At 48.2% G+C, this 26,399-nt stretch overlaps 1 protein-coding gene across 3 annotated transcripts in view; it reads right to left on the minus strand.

Annotated features, from left to right (window-relative positions):
* Positions 1-25,031, minus strand: part of EEF2K (eukaryotic elongation factor 2 kinase) — a 62,606-nt gene extending 37,575 nt beyond the window's left edge. Inside the window, exons 1-2 of one of the 3 annotated variants that reach the window (XM_034988077.1) lie at positions 24,675-25,031; positions 9,030-9,351 (exon numbers count right to left, since the gene is read on the minus strand). In XM_034988077.1, coding sequence (XP_034843968.1) covers positions 9,030-9,275 — 246 coding nt within the window. In that variant the 5' untranslated portion in view covers positions 9,276-9,351; positions 24,675-25,031. Of the gene's footprint in view, positions 1-1,691; positions 1,794-9,029; positions 9,352-23,811; positions 23,942-24,674 lie in introns of those variants that run through there. The other 2 variants (XM_034988078.1, XM_034988079.1) reach the window with 2 other exon arrangements.
* Between the last annotated feature and the right edge of the window lie 1,368 nt (positions 25,032-26,399).

Consider the following 26,399-nt stretch of genomic DNA (forward strand, 5'->3'; position numbering starts at 1 on the left):
TAAAAAACTAAGATAAAATAAAATAAAGATCCAAACTCAGTTGTTGGTGTGCTATCCTACACAGAATGGGGGGGGGCCCAGTGGGGGTCCCTAAAAAGGAAAACATAACCCTGACGAGAGAATGGAAAAATCTTTGGTTTTTCAAAGCCTGAGAGCACAAAATAAAAATAAATACATAAATATATAATAATAATAATAACAACAACAAATTTCCTGGAATATGCCAGCAGTAAAGCCGGATATTCGGGTAATGTGTTTGCAATTTCTTTGGCACATAGGATGTTATTGCTGTTGGTGCTGTTCTTACATCACTATTCTTATTACCACCAACACAGCAATCAAGGCCTCCGATCTTACATGAGGAAGCATCCGGAGGCTGCCTAAGTCCTCCCTGAAACATCAACTATTATTCTCCCTGTGGATGTTATACAATGTTTTTTCCTATGATCTTTTCCACAGATTCTAAGAAACTGCAGCTCTATGTCAGCCTGACTTGCCCCTCCTGGCTGATAGCAAGGGTTAATCTATAACCAAGGACACATAAAAGCAGCAGGGAGAATTGGGGAAGCATGCTTGCTTGTTTCCTCCTTCACTAGCGAAGAGGATCGCATGCATTTAGAGGTTTCGTGCAATTTCCATGAAACTCGGCATTGTCTATGGCAGCAAAAAACCTGGAAACTGCCTAAGTATCCCACAAGAGGAAATGCTTACAGCAACTGCACTGTATCCATACGATGGGCTGCCAGGGAGCCATTAAGAAAAAAGATGAACTAGATCCACATTTACTAATATGGAAAGATATGCACCATCTCTTGTTTGCCAAGAAAAACTGGTTACTGAAGAGCATATATACATGATCTTATTATTGTAATAAAAATCTCTATTTAGTCAAGTCTATATTTATAGTGAAATACAGAAAAGACTAAAATACACACTAAGACCTCAATAGCAATTATATCTACACTCTCACCGTTTTCTGCCAGGAACATGGAGTACTTCTATAAGCAATCAAACAAATGATTGCCAAAGAAATACAGCTAAAAGTTCTAAAGAAATCTCTGTCAAAAGGAGCAGTTGTTGCAGGTCTCCCGTGACTAGTGGGATTCAGAGCCAGGGCTAGAGAGGAAAGGATGGAAATAATAACCAGCAAAGCTGGGGCGCCTGGGTGGCTCAGTTGGTTAAGCGTCTGCCTTCGGCTCAGGTCACAATCCCAGGGTCCTGGGATCGAGCCCTGCATTGGGCTCCCTGCTCAGCGGGGAGTCTGTTTCTCCCTCTCCCTCTGCCCCTCCACCCACTTGTGTGTGTGCTCTCTCTCTCTCTCTCAAATAAGTAAATAAAATCTTTTTTTAAAAGATTTTATTTATTTATTTATGGGAGACACACAGAGAGAGAGGCAGAGGCAGAGGGAGAACCAGGCTCCCCAAGGATCATGACCTGAGCCGAAGGCAGATGCTCACCCATCTGAGCCACCCAGGCACCCAGTAAATAAAATCTTAAAAAAAAAAAAAAACCAGCAAAGCAATAACATTCCCTAGGGTGGCATCATGCCCTTGCCTCCTGGAAGCCCCTGCCCAGACAGAATCCCAGCCTGCACCTCACGGCAACCGTGTTGAAGCATAGACGGGCAGGTAGGACAGCTCCCCAGTCCACTGAGGAGGTGCCTGAGGCTTGAGAGCAAGGAGGAAACTTGCCTATAGACCTGCAGCAACCAGGAACCAGCAGACCCAGAACTCAGACCAAGCCCGTCGAGCCCCAGTTCCCCACTCTTTTGCAAAAGAGAAGTTCTATAAAAAAAAAAAAAGCAAAAAAAAAAAAAAGAGAGAGAGAGAGAAAGAAGTTTGAGAACCAAACTGAATATGACCATATGACCTAGCAATGTACTCCCAAGTATCTACCCAAGAGAAATGAACACATGTCCACACGATTTGTGTAGCATTATTTGCAAAAAGCCAAAGGGAAGAAACAACCCAATGTGGGTCAACGGGGGCGCCTCGGTGGCTCAGTCAGTTAAGTGTCTGCCTTTGGCTCAGGTCATGATCCCAGGATCCTAGGATCGAGTCCGGCATTGGGCTTCTTGCTCAGCGGGGAGTCTGCTTCCGCCCTCTGCCTGCCACTCTCCCTGCCTGTGCTCTCTCTCTCTCAAATAAAAAAAATCTTTAAAAATAAATAAAATCTTGGGGCGCCTGGGTGGCTCAGCCGTTAGGCGTCTGCCTTCGGCTCAGGTCATGATCCCAGAGTCCTGGGATCGAGCCCCACATCGGGCTCCCTGCTCTGCGGGAAGTCTGCTTCTCCCTCTCCCACTCCCCCTGCTTGTGTTCCCTCTCTCACTGTGTCTCTCTCTGTCAAATAAATAAATAAAATCTTAAAAAAAAAAACGAACCTCCTTTCTTAAAAAAAAATAAATAAATAAAATAAAAATAAATAAAATCTTTTAAAAAAATGTGGTACATCCATGCAATGGGGTAGTATTCAGCAATGACAACTGAGCACAGACACATGCTTCTACATGGATGAACCTCGAAAACATTGCACTAAGTGAAAGAAGCCACACACAAAAGACCCCATGTTATATAATCCGATTTCTATGCAATGTCCAGAACAGGCAAACCCACAGAGATTGAAAGTAGATTAGTGGCTGCCAGGGGCTGGGTGGACTGGGGATCCTGAGGGGCTATGGCTAAGAGATGTGCGGTTTCTTTTTAGGGCTAAGGAAAATGGGCTAAAATTGATTGCGGTGATATGGATGCATAATTGTATAAATATACTTAAAGCTGCTGCAATGGACATTTCAAATGGGTAAATTGTATGTTATTGAATTATAATGCAACGAAGCTGATAAAAAACAAAGTAAAATTAAATTGGGGCCCCTTGTACCCCAGTACATTTCCACAAAGGATTTGAGCATTTGAGCACCTGCACAGATTTCAGAGAGAGGAGTCCCTGCAGTTGGGTTTGCATCTCCCCAGCCCCCTTCTGTTTTTCAGACACAGGTCACTGGGTGGCCAGCATGACACTCGTTTTCCTTCATCTGCCCAGCAGGCCCTCATCTTGCTGGACGTCCAAAGCTTTCTGGATTGCTAGATGCCTAAGCTTCCCTGCCTGATTCTGCATTCCCAAAGCAGTGGGCAGAGCCCCAAAATGTTCATCACCTCTGGGTATGCACAGAGCTTCCTGTGGTCACTGGGCAGGGACAGAAACCCAATTCTGCCAGGGGGGTTTCCTGGGGCTCAGGGTGGGCAGGGATGTCTCTCTTCCCAGTGAGTCATCACCAGACTCTAGCATTTCCGTCTCATTCTGGGGTAATCGCTGTCCTTTGACCCAGCTGTTCGAGCCACCCTTGGTGGGCTGAAAATACAAGTGTAATCACCAAAGTCTTCCGACAAGGGCGTGGGGAGCAGGCTGGGCAGGCAATGCCCAGCCGAGTTCTAAACGTATTGCTCCAGTCATTCCACCCCCGGGGATTTAACCTGGCAGGTGCGCCCACTAACAGGCACAAGGACATACGGACAGAGATGCTTTTGGAAGAGCTGTTCGTGGTAGCAAAAGGCTGGAAATGACCTTCATACCCATCCATGAGGGACTGGCTCAATACATTATGGGGCTTCCAGACATGATATTCAGCCGTCAAGAAACAACAACAAAATAAGCTGCCACATGCTGTAGTCACGAAGAGCATCGAGTGATTCGGATGTCAGAGCCTCAGGTTTACTATCTACGCCCTTCCTCACAGGACTTCTGTACAGATCAAATGAGTGAAATGTGCAGAGCGGTGCCTGCTCTTCCCACGGTGGCTCTTAGGTAAGTTCTAGCTGATGTCGGCTCATCTGTGCCAATACGGGAAGACAGCTCCAGGAGTGCAAAACAGGTTTGCAGTCAACTAACACTTCCATACGAAAGGGGAGGGTCCTAGACATGTACGTGCTTATACACGCAGAGAAGGTAGCAATCCAGAAGGACATCCCCCAGGGAAGCAGGGATCAGCAGTGCGAGGCTTACTTATCACTCTACCTTGGATATAGTTTGAATTCTTTTTACCTTGTATACATATTTATTTACGTATTAGGAAATATATGTGTATCTTAAAGATTTTTTTTTTTTTTTGACACAGAGAAAGAGACAGCTAGAGAGGGAACACAGGCAGGGGGAGTGGGAGAGGGAGAAGCAGGCTCCCGGCTGAGCAGGGAGCCCGATGTGGGGCTCAATCCCAGGACCCTGGGATCATGACCTGAGCCGGAGGCAGACGCTTAACGACTGAGCCACCCAGGCACCCCAGGAAATATATGTGTATTTTAAAGTTTGCTTAGATATACATATAAGGAGATTTATTACAGCACTGTTAGTAAAGGAAAAAAAATGGGGGAACAATGGAAGTGTCCCCCAAAGAGGGAGGCTAGCTCAAGAAATCCATGTACATCATATGATGGAATACAAGTCACTCCAAAAATAAAAGAGGCGAGGGGCACTTGGGTGGCTCAGTTGGTTAAGCACCTGACTCATGATCTCAGGGTCAAGAGATCAAACTTCACGTCAGGCTCCACACTCAGTGCAGAGTCGGCTTGGGATTCTCTCCCTCTCCCTCTGCCCCTCCCCCTCCCCTTGCCCCTCCCCTAAATAAATTTTAAAAAAAAGAAAGAAAAAGAGATGAAAATAAATAAATAAATAAATAAAGGTAAAAGAGGTGATCTATATGTGCTGATATGGAATGATCCCCAAGATACTCCCAGACCAGGAAAACAATTTTTAAAAATAAAATTTCCCACTTTATTTTTTTAAAAAGATTTTATTTATTTATTTGAGAGACAGAAAGAGAGCACAGGCAGGGGGAGCGGCAGGCAGAGGGAGAGGGAGGAGCAGGCTCCTCGCTGAGCAGGGAGCCCGACACAGGACTCAATTCCAGGACCCCAAGATCATGACCTGAGCTGAAGGCAGACACTTAACCAACTGAGCCATCCAGGCATCCCAAATTTCCCACTTCATTAAAAAATTAAAAGCATATATATGCTCATTCTAGACAATGGAGAAACAACAGAGCATAAGAAGGGAATGCAATCGCTCTAGATCCTGTCCAAAGACAATCCCTGTTGGTGCGCTAATATACTTCCTCCCAGGCTTTTGGTGTGTTTGTGCATGCGCGTGCACGCACACACGCACGTGCATGCACGTGTGAGTGTTTTGCAAAGCTGTAACTGTACTCTATATTCTGCTTTTTGAATTTAGCTCCAGAGCCGAAACACTTTCCCACATTATGGCAAATTCTATAAACATCCTTGCTTGGCTACCTGATGTTCTATCAAGACGGAGGCCCCCTGGATGACTCCACCACCATCCCCCGGGGAACTAGGCGGAAGGCCCTGGCCTTGACAGTGACAGAACTGGACTGTTCACACTACATGCCCCGTACCTGCCAGGGTGGTGCCTCTTTGGAGGCCATTTTGCTTGAACAACCCAGGTTGCCATGTCGACAGTAAACAAAAAACATGTTCGCTTTGCAGAGCGCCAGGAGGAGTGAGGTTTGGAAAACTGAGCTGCTATCCCCCTCCGAAGCTGCCTTGGGCAACATGAACCCCACAGAGCCTGCTTTCGGTTACCTAGGACGGTGGGCAACCAAGAGGTACATCTGGTCCCTAACTGGTCATTCGACCAAGTTCGGGGAATGGGAAGTGCAATCAGACAGTCCCCAGCCTTTCAGGAAGCGGCTGACTCAGACAGAGGATGACAGATGCATGCAGAGGTCTGCTCTGAGCCCCTGGGATGCACAAGAGATAGCTGGGCAGGGTGTCTTAAAACCACATCCTGAGGGGGCCAGAACAATCACTTGAACAGACCAGACCGAGACACCAAGTTTAAAGAGGTTTCAGGCAGAGGCGTGAAAAGGGAAACCTATTCCAGGAACAGGGAGAGGTGTGGGGTGAACAGAGCCCAGGAGGGTCCCTGGGGACCAGGAGTGCACCCATCCTCAGTGACGATTTTGAACTATGCCTTGTAGAAATTTTAAGGAGGGGCGATTTATTGATTTGTTTGTTTGGGAGAGGGGAGGTTACCTGGCTGTTTTGCTTTATTTTTCTTCCTAAAGTCTTTTTCTGCGCACAAGTAATACATAGGTGTAGTTTAAAAGTCCCGGATGTTTAAAAATAGGTAGAATGTAGATAAAGTCCCCCATAATGGCACCCTCTCCCCCAGAGAGAATCACTATTAACTATTGTGTACAAATTCCTCCATACAAGTTTTTGCTATGTAAATACTAAGACGTGTATATTTTTTTGATAAATGTGGGACTGTATTGTATTTCAACTTGCTTTCTTAACAGTATATAAAAATAAAAATAGCTACCATTTTTTATTCTAATTATGTCCATACTGTCCTTATGGCTTTTCTTTTCTTTTTTTAAATTTATTTATTTGACAGAGAGAGAGAGACTGCGAGAGAGGGAACACAAGCAGGGGGAGAGGGAGAGGGAGAAGCAGGCTTCCTGCTGAGCAGGGCTTGATCCCAGGACCCTGAGATCATGACCTGAGCCGAAGGCAGACACCTAACGACTGAGCCACCCAGGCGCCCCTGTCCTTATGGCTTTTCATGGGATCTTCCCCCCAAATGTGTACACACACACACACACACACACATCTTGGCACTGTTTTCAAGTCAAATCACATAGAAACATCATCTTTGTTTTAATGTAAATACAGTATTCTCTTAGGACCATGGTTTAAAATTTAAATAAGCCCCTCTTAAAGAGAGGAAAAAAATGAAACAAGACAAAACCAGAGAGGGGACAACCATAAGAGACTCTTAATCTCAGGAAACAAACTGAGCGTTGCTGGAGTGGAGGGGGGTGGGAGGGATGGGGTGGCTGGGTGATGGACACTGGGGAGGGTATGTGCTATGGTGAGCACTGTGAATTGTGTAAGACTGATGAATCACAGACCTATACCCCTGAAACAAGTAATACATTGTGTGTTAATAAAAAAAAAAAAATATATATATATATATATATCTCTTTCAAAAATAAATAAATAAATAAATAAGCCCCTCTTGATGGACATTTGAGCTCTTTCCATTTTTTCTTTATTACAAACAATACTGCAGAGTCCCGCTGTGTAGACTGAGGCAGAGGAGAACAAAGGACAGGTAAAGAGAGACAGAGAGAGACAGTCCTGCTGCCTTCTGGTTCCTAGACCTGTCCCCTGAGAGACCAGACGTTCTTTCTCCCCCTGGGTCCCAAGAAATAAATACCCTTCTTCCCTGGAGCTGGGGTGAGCTAGCTTCTGTTTCATGAGCCCTGGGCCCTCCAGCCCCCATTGGCACCCAGATTCCCTCACACCACGTACAGGATGCCTCAGGGATCCGCGTCTCCTCAAGCCGCCCTGACCCACAGTGAACACAGGGGCGCCAGGCTGCTCCCAGCCCTTGCCACGCTGCCCTCCCCAGGGCCGGGCGTGAGTCTCAGAGGCTGGCTGAGGACACGAAAGCGAGACAAGCCGCCACCTGATCCTGCAGGGGCCTCCCAACCTCACAGCGGACCCACAGGGCTGTTTCTGGAGCTGCCTGCCCCCCAGAGATTTAATCTAGAACTCTGGCTCTGACAGGAAGAAAATACCCAACTGTCCAAGAACTAGAATTATTAATTTTCTAAAAACAGATGAATTCTGAAGTTAGGGAAGAGTGACTCCAATTCCCAATCCCAAAGTGGTAACGTGCATTTTGCTTACAGTACCAACAGATATCTTCTGTTGGTGGGCATCAAATTAAATAAGGATAACGTTACTGCATTTAAAATTTTTTTCAAGGCGCCTGTCTGGCCCAGTTGGAAGAGCACGTGACACTTGATCTTGGGGTTATGAGTTTGAGCCCCATGTTGGGCATAGAGATTACTACTAACTAAATAAATGAAATTTTTTTCATCACCAGTTATGATTCAAAAGCCCAATAATGTTCATCTTTCCCCCCTCCTTTATACCAGCTTTACCGTAGTATGAATACAAATCCCTAACAAAGTAAGTACCCTTTTCTTCAATTCAGAAGGATGCCCAACTCCAAGAAGTGTTGTTTTTTTTTTTAATTGTTTTAATTAAGATTTTAATTTTAGGGCACCTGGGTGGCTCAGTTGGTTAAGCGATTGCCTTCAGCTCAGGTCATGATCCTGGAGTCCCTGGATCAAGTCCCGCATCGGGCTCCCTGCTCGGCAGGGAGTCTGCTTCACCCTCTGACCCTATCCCCTCTCATGTGTTCTCTCTCTCTCATTCTCTCTCTCTCAAATAAATAAAATCTTAAAAAAAAAAGATTTTAATTTTAATTCCAGTTTACATACAGTGTTATATTAAGGCAGGGGCTTTTTTGATCACACCCAACATGAAGAACTACATTTTACATCACGTCCCTGGACCCACAGACACATACATCAGGGGTGAAATGCAAGTATTTACATGATTAGAGCCTGGCCCTCATCCACCAACTGGGTCACCACATTTATGTGTGTGAACGTGTGTGAGCACATGTTCCAAAAAATAAGATCTTTACAGGTGCCTGGGTGGCTCAGTTGGTTGGGCAACTGCCTTCGGCTCAGGTCATGATCCTGGAGTCCCCGGATCGAGTCCCGCATCGGGCTCCCTGCTCGGCAGGGAGTCTGCTTCTCCCTCTGACCCTCCCCCCTCTCATGCTCTCTCTCTCTCATTCTCTCTCAAATAAATAAACAAAATATTAAAAAAAAAATAAGATCTTTACAATTTGCAGTGGTCTCCCATATTTCCTAGTCTATTCTGTTCTGCTGCATTTTTTAAAAATTTGGTTAAGGTTTTCACAACCCAGTAGTGGGTCCTCAGCAGCTATTTCAAAAACACCTGCTCTAAAGTAATGAAACTTGTTTTAAGCCATCAAAATCCTCCCAGCTTAACAGGCATATCTTCCAATCCAGAATTTAGAGTGCTGCCCAGGGTTTGGAAACACAGGGAAGACCCCAACCAGTGATTCCCAGCTCCCCCATCCTTTGCAGCAGGTGGGCGGGGGGTGAGGGGGGAGCTGGGTGGTCCACTCACCTTAAAATGGAAGGAGCTTGCGGGGGACCCGCTGGAGCCATACTGCTCACTCTTCGTTAGGTTGCTGTAGTAGTTATTAACCTTGGAATTGACATTCTGGTGTGACCTGGGGTCATCAGTGATGGGGCAGATGAAGTAACCTTCCTCATCGTCACTGTCGGCCTCGGACTCGCCGTCGTGACCAGCCCGGGGGGTCTGGCCGCCATCAACACCTTCCAGGCGGAAAATGAGGTCTTCGTCTGCCATGTTCCCGGGGTGCCCGTGTTACCCAAGGGGTGGGCAGCAGAACCAGAGCTGCAGGGCAAACACAGCGGTGCGGGTCCTGTAAGGGAAGCAAGATGGTGGGTGCCGGGGCCAAGGGGGTGAGAGCTCGAGGTGCACCTCACCCTGAATGCCCCTGGTGACAAAAAGAGCTAAAGCCCTTGGAGTGAAAAGTACAGCTATCTTTTGGGGAGGTACACTTAGCGGCAGCATCTAGAACATTTTAAATATACAAACCTGTCGGCCCAGTAATTACACTTTGATGAACTCAGTGTTTGAAATAAGGCAGGGAAAATACATGGTTCTTAAGCAACTGGAGTGATCTCTTTTAGAACATAAAGTAGATCTGATCATTCCCCTGCTTAACCACCCCACCCCCCACCCCCTGGCAGCTTCTCTCCACATTAGTAATAAAATGCAAAAGGCTTTTCAGGCTACAAGGCCGGCTTTAGTCTGGTCCCTGCCCACTTCTCCTCTGGCCTTGGCAGCTCTCCAGGCCCACTGGCTTGCTTTCTGTTTGGTGAACACGGGGAGCCCATTTCTACCCCAGGGCCTTTGTACTTGCTATTCCCTGTGCCTGGAACAATCTTCCCAATCTTCCAACAGTGGGTTCTCTTTCATCAGTTGGATCCTGACTCAAGAGAAATCTGGAGAAATCTTCTCAGGCTCCTCAATTCAAAGAATTCCTCTCAAATGCACATCTGTTACTCCCTAGCACCTCTCTCTGCTTTATTCTCCATGCAGAGATTTTCCCAAGCTGAAACCTCTTTTACTCTTTTACTGTCTGTATCCCCAGTGCCTCAGAGTGCATGGCATAGAGTGGGCACTTGATACACACGCCCAGAATGGTTGAGTGGCCCAAAGAATGTTCTTAGCATGATCAATAACAGCAAAAAAAAAAAAAAAAATGCTAACAACCCAAAATGTCTATCAGTGGAGGTTTGTTAAATTAATTATAGCTCTCGCTACCATGCACTGTTGTGTGACTATTACAAAGAAAGGGGAAGCTCTAGATATACAAAGACATGCAAAAAGAGTCAAGAAAAAGCTCAGCAAGATTTTAAAATACAAAAGTCAATAGTACTTTTGTGCACTTAGCAATGAAAGATCCAAAGATGAAATTAAGAAAACAAGTCCATCTATAAAGAACATCAAAAAGAATAAAATACTTGGGAATAAACTTAATAAAAGAAGCACATGACCCATACACTGAAAAATAAAACACACTGAAAGAAATTAAAGATCTAAAAAAAATGGGAAGATATTCTGTGTTCATAGATCAGAGGATTTAAAATTGCTAAGACGGCAATACTCCCCAAATGGCTCTACAGACTCAAACCAACCTATCAAATTCCTAGTGGCTTCTTTGAAGAAATTAACAAGTGCATGCTAAAGTTCATATGGAAATCCAAGGGACCCAAAATAGCCAAAACAGTCTTGAAAAAAGAGGAACAAAGTTGAAGGAATCACACTTCCTGAATTCAAAACTTGCTATGAAGCTACCGTAATCAAGGCAGTTGGTATCAGCATTGGGAGGGACACAGATCAATGGAATAGATTTGAGAGTCCAGAAATGAACCCTGATGTTTACAGCCATTGATTAGGACAAGGGCGCCAAGACAATTCAATGGGGAGAGCATAATCTTTTCAACAAACGGTGCCGGGACAAGTAAATATACACATGCCAAAGAATGAAACTGAATCCTATCCTTACAACTAGTCACAAAAAATAACTAAAAATGGATCAAAGACTTAAATATGAAAGTAAAACATTATCTAACTCTTAGAAAACAACACAGGAGAAAATCTTTGTGATGTGGGGCAGGCAAAGCCTTCTTAGATATGACACCAAAAGAACAGATAAATGAGGCACCATCAAAACTAAACACTCGTGCTTCAAAGGACGCTAACAAGACAGTGGGGAGATCATCCACAGAATGGGAGAAAAGTTTTGCAAACCGTATAGCTGACAAGGGACTCTATAAAGAACGTGGACAACTTAACAATAAAATGACAAATAAACAAAAACTGGGCAAAGGGCTTGAGTGGACTTGAATAGACATGTCTCTAAAGAAGATATACTCATGACCAGTAAGCACATGAAAAGATACTCAACATCATTAGTCATTAGGGAAATGCAAGTCAAAGCCACACCCACTAGGATGGATATAATAATTAAAAAAAAAAAAAAACAACAGAAAATAACAAATGTTGGCAAGGGTACAGAGAAACGGAAACCCTCATACACTGTTGCTAGGAATGTAAAATGGTACAACCACTTTGGAAAATAGTCTGGCGGTGCCTCAAAAAGTTAACCACAGAATTACCATATGATCCAGCAATTCCACTCCTGGGTATACACCCAAGAGAAATGAAAACATCCACATAAAAACTTGTATACATATGTTCATAGAAGTATTATTCATAATAGCCAAATTAGGGAAACAACCTAAATGTTCAGCAACTAATGAATGGATAAACAAAATGTATCCACACAGGGGATGCTAAGCAGGCACAGAAAGGAGTAAAGAATCCAACACTTGGGTGAACCTTAAAATCATCATGGTGAGTGAAAGAAACTGACCAAAAAAGACCATATATTGAATGATTCCATTTATATGAAATGTCCAGAGAAGGCAAATCTATAGAGACAGAAGGCACGTGAGTGACTGCCTAAGGATGGGGAAGGGGAGACTTGGGGGAGGGAATGGGGGGCAATTGCTAATGGGTTTCTTTGGGGCTGGCAAAAAATGTTCTAAAATGGGGCCCCTGGGTGGCTCAGTCAGTTAAGCGTCCGCCTTCGGCTCAGGTCATGATCCCAGGGTCCTGGGATCCAGCCCCGCATCGGGCTCCCTGCTCCGCGGGAAGCCTGTGTCTCCCTCTCCCACTCTACCTGCTTGTGTTCCCTCTCTCTGTCAAATAAATAAATAAAATCTTTTTTTTTTTTAAGATTTTATTTATTTATTTGAGAGAGAGAATGAGATAGAGAGAGAGAGCATGAGAGGGGGGAGGGTCAGAGGGAGAAGCAGGCTCCCTGCCGAGCAGGGAGCCCGATGCGGGACTCGATCCCGGGACTCCAGGATCATGACCTGAGCCGAAGGCAGTCGCTCAACCAACTGAGCCACCCAGGCGCCCAATAAATAAAATCTTTAAAAAAAATAAAAATAAAAAAATAAAAAGCAAGTTGCAGAACAGCAGGTATATCATGGGGATCCTACTTGTGTTCAAAGAAAAAGGACGGGGCCTACTTAAAATAAAAAAGAAAGAAAAAAAAAGAGAAAGGTCATTTGTAGAGGAATTAAAGCTTCCCTCAGGGCCCCCTGGGAACTCGAGCAGCAGTGGGATGGGCAGCAGCCAGGGAAGCTGGCTGCTGGGCAGGTGGAGGGAACTTTTAAGAACTTTGTACACTTCTATACTGTTGTCACTTTTTACAAAGCTGGATTGCTTTCAACATAAAATAACAAATAAGTGAAAACAATTTTAAAACTTTTTTAGATCAAGGCAATGATTCCTGTTATTCTTAATGGCTCTTTCCATCGGCAGCCAGCCTTCTAGATCAGAGGCTCTGGCTCTTTCTTAACAGTTATCATAGCGGAGGGCGCCTGGGTGGCTCAGTCGTTAAGCGTCTGCCTTCGGCTCGGGTCACGATCTCAGGGTCCTGGGATCGAGCCCCGCATCGGGCTCCCTGCTCTGCAGGAAGCCTGCTTCTCCCTCTCCCACTCCCCCTGCTTGTGTTCCCTCTCTCACTGTCTCTCTCTCTGTCAAATAAATAAATAAAATCTTTAAAAAAACAAACAAACAGTTATCATAGCGGAGAAATATATTTCTATCCTAACTCAATCCACCCAAAATGTAAATTAAAATTTCAGGAAACCCTACTTAGCCTTACTCTGTACAATGCACTCTGCTATTTTCTTTCCAGCTCATTTCTGTTTCGCTTTAACCTTTCTTTTCGTTCTTTTTCCTTAATGCACCACCCGCAGTGATTTCTTGAAAATCCCCGCTCTGGGCGTCAGCTCCAAAGTTGGTTTCTTACCCTGTGGGCAAGACACAGTCAGGGGCTAGAGCCAATGCCTCAGCCACCTGACCCAGCCTGTGACCAAACACTGCCCTGGGCCCTGGGCCCACTTCTCCTCCCTTCCTGGCCGCTCCCAGTCCCAGTCCCAGTGCTTTTACTCTGCCCTGGTCAGCCCTTGGCTGGAACCTCTGCTGACCCAGCCAGGTCACTGGCCTCTGGGGGGGCTGGGATGGTGCTGGGCAGGGGGCCAGAACCACAGCTTCGGTCTGCAGACCTCCAGGCAGTGTAGCCCGGTGGTGAGGAGCCTGCAAGCAGGTACAAGTCCAAGCTGTGTTGCTCGTGACCTTGACTAAGCCGATTCATGTCGCCAGCTCCCCCACGTGCGAGGGAAGCAGAGTGAGGAAGTGGCCTGAGGTTCCACAGCCAGTTCGCAGGGGAATTATGACCAGAACCCCAGCCCCTGGCCATGTCCCCCCACACAGCCCTGACCTTCTCCGTGACCCTGGGAAACAAAGGGAGCGTCAGACAAGCAGCTGTGATCCTGCCTGGCACAGCGCCTTATACTCAGCTGGCACGTGATGTAGATTCCAGAAGTGAGGAGAGCAGGAGCCGTTTGATGGTTTTTCCGTTGTCATAAATTTGCTCTTAAGGCAGCTGTGGCGGCGCCACTAACTGTCCCCCAACAGCTGTTCTCTCCCTCTCATTAACAACCGCTGGTTTTCGGCTAAGCACATCACCGCTCCAAATAAGGTCTACATTTCCCAGATTCCTTTAAGTTAGGCGTGACCATGTGACCAAGTTCTGGCCAAGGGGATATAAACAGAAAGGCTGTTTTCAACTTTAGGGAAGAGTTTTTAAAGGGAGGGAATGTGCCTTTCTGGATTCTTCCTCCTTCCTGCTGGCTGGAACGGAGGTGTGATGGCTGGAACTCAAGCAGCTATTTTTAACCAGGAAGAGGAAACCACATGCTGCGGATGGCAGAGCCATGAGACAGAGGGAGCCTGGGGCAGCATAATCTTACATCACGGGGACTCACAACCTTCAGACTCTGCTATCTAAACTTCTATAATCGACTGAAATTTTCTTCTTTCCCCTACTACTTGCTAATTCAATCCGGTCCAATAACTCCATCTCTCCCACAAAAAGTTCACATCACATCTCTTAATGCCAAGTCAATACCTGGGTAGCATCAGCCTGGGAAAACTATGGTCTCAATCCAGAGCCCACACTGGGCAGCGCCTCCTGCATTTGCCCAGGAAGACTGGGCCCTGGAGGATGCTGGATTCCCCTAAGAAGGCAAGGTGTCCTCACTGGCCCATAACTCAGGCCCACGATGCCTGTTCCAACATCAGCCAGGGCCCTGGCCTCCCAGGAATCTCCATCCGACCTGGGCGTCCCTCTGACCACAGGGACCTGCTCCTGTTAGCGGGGAACCTGAGACCGGGAGCAGGACCCCAGCCCCCAAGACATCAGGATTCTCTAGAAGGTTTCTTCTGCCCTCACTCGGACATCCAGATCTTCCCCTCCCAGTCCCTGACACACCTTGGGAAAAATATTTGTATGGAGAGGCAGCGGAGTGGAGTTCTGAGTCAGACCCGAGTTCAAGCCCCAGGTCTGCCACTTCCTCGCTGGTGACATTACCTCCCAAGCCCCAGCTCCCTTGCTGTCATCCAGGATGAAGAGTTTTACCCGCCCCGTTAACTTAACCGCGCTAACACAGAGCCAGCACTGACTCAGAACTAGCGTTATCATCATAAATAACCGTGGGCTGAGCCTTGGGCCCCAGCCATGCTGGTAACCTGGATACCTGGTTAGCAGCCAAGCCAAGCTTCTTCAGGGGTCCTCAGGGGACAGGCTATTTTAGGCTCTGGCCAGGGAACCACTGCTCTTACTGGGTCTCACTATAAAAGGTTCCTCTGGCAGCGGCTGGGACGGAAAACAATGTTTGCAATGTCCAGGTCCGGGCCTGTGGGCCAAGCCACACTGACCGCTGGTCCTCCCTGGGGCTCCCCTCACCCCCCAGACCTGTCTCGCTAGCTGGAGAAATGAACTGCATTCTCCTGCCTGCCACTCCCAGGATCCAGCACCCCAGAGCCAAAATGGTCCACGCTGAGCTGGCTGGCGCACATTACTATATGCCCAGCACGGCAGGACCCACCTAGTCCTCAACGGCACCATGGTGAACAGGGTGACTTAGGGGCCACCTTGCATCACACACCTGCTTCTGCTTGGGGACCTGCCTCTCCCCCACTCTCAGGTTCTGCGGTTGGGGTTGTCTAGATGTTACTTCAGGTAGATATTGCCACATCCCTAAATAATATGGTTTCTCTGACAAATAATGCAATATATGTTAAGAAAAAAAAAAGAAGAAGAAGGTAGCGGGAGGGGAAGAATGAAGCGGGGGAAATCGGAGGGGTAGACGAACCATGAGAGACGATGGACTCTGAGAAACAGACTGAGGGTTCTAGAGGGGAGGGGGGTGGGAGGATGGGTTAGCGGGGTGGTGGGTATTGAGGAGGGCACATTCTGCATGGAGCACTGGGTGTTATGCACAAACAATGAATCATGGAACACTTCATCTAAAACTAATGATGTAATGTATGGGGATTAACATAAAAATAAAAAAAAATATGGTTTCTCTGTTATTTCTTATTTTATCTATTTGGGTCCTTATCTGTTGATTTCCTGGTGTGATAAATGAGACTTGAGCTTCCCTTGAACTTCCCACTTCCCTTCTCTACTCCACCACCCCAGACTGGCAGGTCTTCTCCTGGTTCCTTTAGATCCCATGCCAAGAATGCTGTCTCATTGTACTACCAAGCAGAAGGAGCTGTGGGTTTCTCACAGTTTAGTGTGAGTTCAACTCACTGTGAGAGAGAAGGAAAGATGTGGCTTTTGTGCAGCAAATGACTGATAAGAAAGCAGAAGATACTTTTGCTCCTACTGACCTCAAAGATGAGTAATTTTTATTGAAATAAGACAACATATGTGGACAGCGTCCTGTGTTCCAGGTGTCATGCTAAAGCCCTCGGCACGGACTCTGTGATCTGGCAATGACAGGAGCTGCCAGGCAGAGAAGGGACAGCCCGCTTTGTGAGGGGGACCTTGGCGGGGGGAGGAGGGAGCAGGGGCAGGCTGCCCTGGGCTGCACCTGGCTGGTTTCAAGGGTATTTTGGGCCCTAGCTTGAGTCCTCAGTTTCCTTCAAACCAGAAAGAAAAGCCTATCTTGAAGAGATATCTGCACTCTCCTATTCACTGAAGCATTCTTTTTAATAGTCAAGGTATGGAAACAACCTAAGAGATAAATGAATGGATAACGGAAATCTGGTGTCTATACACAACGGAATGTTATTCAATCTGTCATTTGCAAAAAACAGGCAATCCTGTCATCTGCAAAAACATGAATGAACCCAGAGGACATTATGTTCAGCGAAATATGCCAGACATAGAAAGACAAACATTTCATGATCTTGCTTATATGTGGAATCGAAAAAAAAAAACCCCAAAGTCCTAAAAACAGAGAGCAGAATGGTGGTTGTCATGGGCTGGGAGGTGGAGGAAACAGGAAGATGTTGGTCAAAGTGTACAAAGTTTCAGTTGTGCTAGATGAGTAAGTCCTGGGGATGTAAAGTACAGCCTGGTGACTATAGTTAATAACACTCTATTGTATACCTGAAAATTACTAAGAAAAGAGATCTTTTTAAGAATCTCTACACCCAACATGGGGCTCAAACTCAAGACCCCAAGATCAAGAGTCCCGTGCTGTTCCAACTGAGCCAGCCAGGCACCCCAAGAATAGATCTTTTTTATTTCTTTAAAAGATTTTATTTATTTATTTGAGAGAGAGAGAGGAGGGGCAGAGGAGAGGAAGAGAGAGAATCTTAAGCAGGCTCCATGCCTGATGCCCCATGTGGGGCTCCATCTCACACGCCTGAGATCATGACCTGAGCCAAAATCAGGAGTCAGAAGCTTAACCGAATGAGCCACCCAGGCGCCCCCTGAGAATATATATATATATTTTTTAAGATTTCATTTATTTATTTGACAGAGAGAGACACAGCGAGAGAGGGAACACAAGCAGGGGGAGTGGGAGAGGGAGAAGCAGGCTTCCCGCCGAGCAGGGAGCCCGACGCGGGGCTCGATCCCAGGACCCGGGGACCATGACCTGATCGGAAGGCAGACACTTAATGACGGAGCCACCCAGGTGCCCCCTGAGAATAGAACTTAATTGCTCTCACACACACTTAAGAAATGGTAACCAGGTGAGGTGATAGGTATGTTAATTAGGTTGATTGTGGTAATCATGTCCCAATGCATATGTATATCAAATCATCCACATTGTATACCTTAAATATGTACAATTTTTATTTGTCAATTATATCTCAATAAAGCTGGTGAAAAAAACATTGACAAAAATCAAAGCCCGATATAGTGGCTAAGGGCCTGCACTCTGCAGCCGGGGGGGTGGGGGGTGGGGTGGGGGGGGTGCTCACTGTCAATTACCAGCTTTCCCATTAGGAGCCAAGGCCCTGTTCTAAGGGTAAGCCGTGCCTTCCTGGAGTCTGCGTCCCCCACAGGGGCTGGCACTGAGCAGGGCTCCACAGTGCTAATCAATACCTTTCCAGGCCAGGTTTTATTTATTTACTGGGGGTGGGGATAGTAACAAATGTGCAACATCAGAGGTTACTAAGTCAAGCTCATGTCAATGTCTTATTAATGTCTGTATCCCTGGCATGTGGTAAGGTGTTCAAGAAGAAACATTTATTTAGGGGTGCTGGGTGGCTCAGTTGGTTGGGCATCAGACTCTTGGTTTTGGCTCAGGTCATGAGATCACGGTTGTGGGATCTAGCCCCGGGGCTGGGCTCCCCACTCAGCGGGGAGTCTGCTTGGGCATTCCCTCTCTCTGCCCCTCCCCCCACTTGTACACGCATTCTCTCTCAAATAAATCTTCTTTTTTTTTTAAGATTGTATTTATTTATTTAAGAGAGACAGAGCACAAGTAGGGGGAGCGGCAAGGGGATTGGGAGAAGCAGACTCCCCACTGAGGAGGGAGCCCAATGCAGGCTCAATCCCAGGACCTGGGATCATGACCTGAGCCAAAGGCAGACACTTAACCGACTGAGCCACCCAGGTACCCCTCAAATAATTTTTTTTTTTTTAAAGAAACATTTACTTAAACTACTGCGGAAAAAACAGAGTTTAGGTCAGAATGTCAGAATAAAAGGACTGATTTACAGATGTCTATGCCCACCTGTCCCCTCCCTGCATCTTACCTCCACCTGCCCTGCCCTCTCAAGAACCAGTCACCACTCACCACCAAGCTCTCACCTCCCAGCCTCTGCACCCCACAGAGGACCCTCTTTCTGAACTGCCTCTCCATTACTAACTGTTGCCAAACCCCTTGGTTCCCTTCAAAATCCAGCTCAAATTTCTACTCCCTCCAGAAAGTCTCCCCTGGGTAAGATCCTCACCTGTGAAAAAGAGGACAGCTAACAGTACCCACCCCAGGAGACATCTGACAAGTCAGTGAGATCAGACGTGTGGTGCCTGACAGAGAAATGGCGCTCAAAAGTACCAGCTGATGGGGCGCCTGGGTGGTTCAGTCAGTGAAGCGCCTGCCTTCAGCTCAGGTCATGATCCCAGGGTTCTGGGATTGAGTCCCGCAACGGTCTCCGCCCGCATCGGGCTCCCTGCTCGGCGGGAAGCCTGTTTCTCCCTCTGCTGCTCCCCCTGCTTGTGTGCTCTCTCTCTCAAATAAATAAATAAAATTTTAAAAAAAGAAAAAAAGTACCAGCTGTTATTGTGCTCCGACCACCCCCTGTGCTCTGCCTAAGTCACTTCCCTACACCCAGAGGCCAAACATTCTATGTGGTGGGCAGAACACTGGCCCTCCAAAAGCTGTCCACATCCTAAACCCCAGAACCTGTGAATTATGTTCCCTTACATGTATGTAATTAAGTTAAGGATCTTGAGATGGGGAGATTCTCCTGGAAAATCCGGTGAGCCCTATATAATCACAGGATCCTTATAAAAAGGGGGCAGGAGGGTCAGAACTAAAGAAATGGAATAATGGAGGCAGGGGTCACAGAGAAAGATGTGAAGATGCCATGCAGCTGGCTTTGGAGATGGGGCCACAAGCCAAGGAATGCAGGCAGCCCCTAGAAGCTGGAAAAGGCAAGGAGACGGATTTCCCCTAGAGTCTCCAGAAGGAACTCAGCCCTGCTGACACCTTGACTTTTGAACTTCTGATCTCCAGAACCGTAAGATAAGAAATTTGTGTTGTTTCCAGTCACCAAGTTTGTGGTGATTTGTTAGAGTAGCAATAGGAAACAAATGTAGTCTAGAAACAGTCTAGAACAATGTTGCCCTTCAGGGGACACTTGGCAAATGTCTGGAGACATTTTTGGTTGTCACAACTCTCAAGAGTACACCTGGCGTCTAGTGAGTAGATACCAAGGATGCTGCTAAACATCCTATCGTGCACAGGACAGGCCCCCCAACACGGAATTCATTATTCAGCTCAGCATGTTAATAGTGCCCAGAGTCCCCGCTTTCGAATGATTCCGGAGGAAGGGCAAGGAGCCTTCCCTGGCCCACTCTCCCTTCTCGCCTCCCTAAAAGCAAACCTCCATGCATACCATTTCTGGTATTTCTCTTGAACTGAAGCAATTAGCTTACTCACCAATGAGAATAGCAACCCCCAGCCGAACCCAAGGAGATAAGTCAACATTTGCTCTGCCAAGGCTCATAAAAACTGCACTCCACTGTTCTTTGTGCATACAAAACGGTCATAGAGCAAAGGCAATTTTATTGTTCGAAAAAATCAGAAAAATACATTTTTCTGAGGCAATTGTGTTTTTAAAAAAAATCAGAAAAATGCAAAGCACAAAATATCGAAATCATAGCTTCAATTCGCAAAATGCACAAGAGAGCTTGATTTTTCATTTTTAGTCATTTGCTGGGCACCCTTCTCATGTACCCAGGACACTCTGTACTCCTGGCAGGTCAGACCATGTCTCACTTCTCAGGGGAACTCTGTGTTTATACAGCCTCTCGGTGGCCAGACCATGTGAGCGTCTGGAACAAAAGGGGCCGTGTCTTCCTCCTTCCCAGCTCCCAGCCAAGAGCACAATGCCTGGCACACACCAGGTTCTCTGTAGATGCATGTTGCATGAATGAGTAACTAGAGAAAAGTTGGCAATTTCTACTGATATCATGGGCATTGCAGGTGTGCAATGGAGGGACTATCCAGTTACAGTTACAAGGCATCTGGGGGTTAGGTAGCCTGAGACACAGCTGAGATCCTGAGGATCTCAGGGAAAGCCTAGATCGCGGGGAGGCCCTCGAAAAGCACTCAGGACTAGGATCTGGCCCAACAGGCTTTGGGGACCAACAGATCTGGGTTTTAGTCCTGTCTCCGCCACACTAGCTGAGTGACACTGGGCAAACCACTGAACCCCAGTCTCCTCATCTGTAAAATGCACTCATCCAACAAAGTGGAGGAGAGCGAGCAAAGTGGAGAAGAGCTAGGAGAGGTGGCCAAGGGCCAGAAAAAGCTCCTGTGGCATTGACAGCTCTCCGCCATAGACTTATCCTCCCCCCCCCGACTACATTTCCCAGGATCCTGTGCATCCAGCCATGTGACCGCATTGGGGCCCGTGGAATGCAGGCAGAAGTAACTGTTGATGGTTCCAGGCAGCCCATTTTCCACACCCTGGTCAACTCTCCCTCAGCGGCAATCCTGCCCCGAGACGCGTAGCACAGAACAGATTCGCAGCGTTTCAGTATCACTTACAAAGCACTTATGCCATAGCTCCCCTCAGCTCCCTGGAGGACACGAAGCCCATTCCCTGGTCTGCCTGGCACACAGCCTGGCCTGCCCTCCCTACCCATGCCCTGACCAACTCTTCTGTTCATCCTTCAGGTCTCAGGTTAGATGCCTCCTCCTCCAGGAAGCCTCCCCTGAATGCCACGAGGTAGGCACTATTAGCTTCATCCTAAGAAAACTGAGGAACAGAGAGGCTAAGTGACTTGCCCAAAATCACATGGCTAGAAAGTGGGGGAGCTGGGTGTGAAGCCAATGTAGGCTGAATCCAGCCGGCCACCACTTGCTAAACCGGTCATAGGACCACTAACAGCAGCGGCCTCAGCTGGGAGAGCTTGTTAGATGTGCACATTCTCGGGCCTCACTCCTGGCCCACTGAATTAAACTCTGGAGGTGGGCCCAGCAATCTGTGTTTAAAAAGCTCACAGGTGGTTCTGATGTGCAGTAAAGTTCAAGAACCAGTGGCCTAGAGAAATTCTCTGCAGCCGAGCCACCTGCTTTTCAGGCACTCCCTGCGCAGTCCTTGGTAGGTGTAGAAAATGTCATAGCTGAAGAACTGAACACTGTCCACCCTCTGACTTTCTAGCCATTTAAAATGCTTCTTTGGGTGTCCCCAGCCCTGGGACTTTGGGGGCCCAGAGACTGTCATCTCCTACTTTATTATCAGCGTGTTAGTGACGCGCTGCTTCCTTTGAAGCCTTCTTGCTTGTGCTCATCAGCTTTAGCTACAAGGGTTTAATCCCGCCAACATTTAAAAATCCAAGCCGCGGGGCACCTGGGTGGCTCAGTCTTGGTGAAGCATCTGCCTTAGGCTCAGGTCATGATCTCAGGGTCCTGGGATTGAGCCCTGCACTGGGCTCCCTGCTCAACAGGGAGTCTGCTTCTCCCTCTCCCTCTGCCCCCATGCGCTCGCTCACTCTCTCAAATAAATAAAAATCGTTAAAAAAAAAAAAAAATCCAAGTCGCTTTCATCCATGGTGGGCACCACCATCACTTTCTAGAACATTCTCATTTTTTCAGTTTACTAAGGCAACAGTCTGCAGCTTCTTGGTCAGTGGAACTGATCTCTCTAGCACAAAAACTTATTTTTTATCAGTCTGGCCGGCATTACTTTGGATGTGGTTCTGACCATCAATTTTTTCTGCTTCGGCTCTAAGAACCAGACCAGAAAGAGTGACCTCCTAGAGAAGGAGCTTGTACAAATCCAAGTTTCTGCTGTTGACCCTCAGCTTTCTTCCACACTGTTCTCAGTGTCCCGGCAACTGGCAATCCTGCCAAAAACCGGACAAGACTTCTTTGGGGGAATCTGACCAGTGTGAGAAAAAAGGCCTAAAGACACCCTCCCCGTTGGAAGAGCCCAGCCAGATCACCCCTGAGGGAAAGGCCACAGCCAACAAGCCCCATGCACAGCCCCAGGCCTTCCAAAGAGCTTACTGGAGCCCCATTCTCTTCAGCAGACAAGGATTCCCAGGGGAGGCAGAAAGGGGGGCTCTGCTCCATGGTCACTCTCAGGGGCCCAGCTCTGCCCCCGCCTCGGGCCATCCCGAGCCCTCCAAATCCACTGGTAAATGTGGGAAGAGGGGGAGAGAGGGAGGGAGGTTTTTAGGGTCAAGCTTGAGAGGGGCACACGCTATTTCTGCTCGCATTCCATCAGCCCAAATGCAGTCATGTAGGCCACCAAACTGTAAGGGAGCCAGAGAAATTCAGCCAGGCGATACCCCAGGAAGAGGAGAACGAGTGTATTGGTGACTAACGGCCATCTCTGCCACATGATACATTAAAAACTGTTTATTTTATCTTTTTTAAGATTTTATTTATTTATTTGAAAGAGAGAATGAGAGAGAGAGACATGAGAGCGGCAGGGTGGGAGGGAGAAGCAGACTCCCTGCTGAGCAGAGAGCCCAATGCGGGACTCGTTCCCGGGACTCCAGGATCATGACCTGAGCGGAAGGCAGTCGCTTAACCAACTGAGCCACCCAGGCGCCCCTAAAAACTGTTTAAAATAAAATCAGGGCGGGGCGTCTGGGTGGCTCAGTCGTTAAGCGCCTGCCTTCGGCTCAGGTCATGATCTCAGGGTCCTGGGATCAAGCCCCACATCGGGCTCCCTGCTCGGCGGGAAGCCTGCTTCTCCCTCTCCCACTCCCCCTGCTTGTGTTCCCTCTCTCGCTGTGTCTCTCTCTGTCAAATAAATATTTAAAAAATAACAAATAAATAAACAATAAAATGAGGGCTATATCCTTAATCAGTCAAAAGGTAGTGTTCTGTCACCAAAAGCACAAGAGAGAAACCGTAAATCATAGAATGTACACAAATAATCCCATGTAATCTGAGACCATTTCAAGTGATCGTCATGCCCCCACTTCCTGCCTGCCCCAACCCCTGCAGAAGAACTTGGGACCCCTGCACATTCCCCTCTTTGAGAAGGGAACTCAAAGGAGGGGGGATGGCAATCCCAACTAGGTTACACCTGAATGCACATCATCGAGAAGCTTTATCATATTTGTTAAGCTAATGCATGAACAAAGGAATGAATGTGTGCATACGCTATCTCTAAGCCCTCCCTCCCTCCACTGGCATCCTTTCCAGATCAGCTCAAACATCACCTCCTCCAGGAAGCCTCCCCAGGCACCTCCCGCTCCACACACATCCGCACAGCCGGCAGGGCCGGCGGCTCCCACCTGCTTGCTCTGCACGTCCACGCTTGGTGCACCTTGCGTTATTAGTCATTTGTTAGACAACCCTGGGCCTCGGTTTCCTCCTCTGTAAAATCAGAGGGCTGCACTACGTCACTCAACTTCCTGGCTGAAATTGTGGCCCCAAGGCAGGCAGCGCCCAGGGCCGAGGACCCACAAGTCAGGCTCCCAGAGTGTCCCCACAGCAGATGTAGCGGCCCCCTCCCATGCGGCCCATCTGTCCTACTAGGGACGCAGCTGGGCTGGCTCCCCGCAATCCTCCACCCCTGCACAGACAGATCTAGGCCGGGACTTACCCCGGAGGCCTCCACCTCCGCGCCGCCACTCGCCTATCAATGCCCAGCCCTTGGCGCACATGTCAACGGAGCCTGCCAACACCCAAACTCCCTCCCGCAGCCAACAATGCTGCAAGGGCGCGTCTACACTATCCTAGAGGTTCCAGGAATTCAGGCCTCTTGTTCCGGGGCCAGGGGAGGGGATGCGACTAGGGGCCCTGCAGGAGACAGGAAGGCAGCGCTGCCCGCACCCTGTGCGGGTTCCGAGGAGCCCCGGGCGGAGGCCCCCAAACCTCCTCTCCCAGCCGACTGTGTGCCAAGTGTTTTCCCAACAGACACTGCCGTTAATCTGCATGACTCCCCCCACCCCTTTTACAGAAGCAAACACTGAGCCCCAAAGAGTTGAAACCAGAGAAGCAGCGCCCCCCCACACACACACACTCTGCGCCGCCTCCGACCCCACTTCCAAGCCCCAACCCAACGCGCTCGAGGCGCCGGTGCACCGGGGCGCCCAAGGCCTGCAGCGCCGGATCCCAGTCCCCATCCGCCTGGCGACTCGCCGCCCGCACTCACCTCCCTCGGGCGGACAGGCTCTGCAGCCGCTGCCCACGGCCGCGAAGATCCAGAGGAGTTGGCAGAGGCTCGCGGCCCGGTGCTCCAGGGTGCAGGGCGGGCGGGCCCCCCGAGAGTGCCGGGGAGCAGCGAGCGGGGCGCACGGGCCGGCGCTCCGGGGAGGCAGCGGGGGCCGCGCAGGGCGGTCGGATCGATCTCGGGGCGCGGGGGCCGCCGGCAAGATCCCGGGGCGCGCTGGGCCGCTGGAACGATCCCGGGGCGCTGGGGACGCGTGCCAGGGGCGGGAGCGCAGGCGACAGTCAGGGGAGCTGGGGCAGCGGCAGCGCGGGGCGTCCGGCGTCGGATCCGGGCTGGAGCCAGGGCAGGAGCCTGCGGGCAGGGGCGGGGCTCTGGTCCGGCGGGCTCACGGCGCGGCGCTCACGTGGCCGCCCCCCGGTGGCCGTCAGCGCTCCTGCAGCCGCTGGCAGGGTCTCCGGGCTCCAGCTCCGCCTCCGCGCTGAGTCCGCGCCTCGCCGCCCGCTGAGCACACGCGCGTCCCCACGAAATGCAACGGGCGGGCCTAGCACCCACCCGCGAAGGGGGCGCCCGCCCGGCGGGTAATCCGAGAAGTCCTTTCCGAAATCATTAGAAACCCATCTCATTAAATCTCCATGCGTAAACTTAAAATATTTTTATCGGAAATTGCTTTTTTTTTTTTTTCTGGTTTGTGCTTTGTAAAAACTTAGGCACTTATAACAATTAAAAATTACTTGTGCAATTATTTACTATCCCCTCTAGACGTTCCTTACCGTTCTAGTACATTACCGTATTCCTAACTCTCAGCGTGGGGCTTGGCACATGCTAAATGCTTAATATAAATATCTGTGCAGTGGATGGATAAATATGGAAAGGTATAAAGAAAAGGATATAAAACTAATGATAACTACTGTGAACATGTTGATATTATATCCTTCCAGATACTTTTCTAGTAAAATTTTAGAAATTTCACAATTCTTATTTCAAATATAAAAATAAGTGATATTTATTGAGTGATTTATCTCATTCTATCTTCACACCAACCCTGTGAGGTAGGTTGCATTAGCTCTATTTCACGGATCATAAAACTGAGGGTCTTAGAGATAGATTTACCCAAAAGATTCCCCCCCCCCCTTTTTTTTTTAAGCGTTATTTACTCAAGTAATCTCTACACCCAACATGGGGCTTGAACTCAAGGCCCCAAAATCAAGAGTCAGGCTTCTCCAACTGAGCCATCCAGGCATCCCTGCCCAAAAGATTTCTAAAGTGACTCCTCTTGGCAAAGGGTATCTACATTTTAAGAGCTGGAGGGCATGCTGAGTCTTTGCCCAGGTGAAGCCCAGCAAACAGATTCCCCTCAGAGACCAAAGGCCTTCCACTGACCAGCTGCTATGGCCTCTGTGGGGAGCAGGTTCAAGTTTATGCAGCTTGGAGAGGGGGATGACATACAGGTGGCATCTCATAAGGTCGTGGGGGTAATGAAAAAAAAAAACGAAATGGCCTTGAAACCCATTATTCAATGTTTTATCCTTTGGCCTCTGTGCTACAAGTTTTGGAAAATACAAGAGCTAGTAGATATTTTGGTTTGAAGTGTTGGCTCCTTTAGTCATCTTGGGAAAACTCCTCTGGCTTTTGGCAAGACAAAATCGCACCTGAAATTCTGACTGTGGGAAAGTTGGGCAGGAACAGACTCTGAGCTAATCTGTCCAA

Source organism: Mirounga leonina, unplaced genomic scaffold (genome assembly GCF_011800145.1).
Source record: "Mirounga leonina isolate KUSES-001 unplaced genomic scaffold, KU_Mleo_1.0 Mir_448, whole genome shotgun sequence".
Lineage (NCBI taxonomy): Eukaryota > Metazoa > Chordata > Mammalia > Carnivora > Phocidae > Mirounga > Mirounga leonina.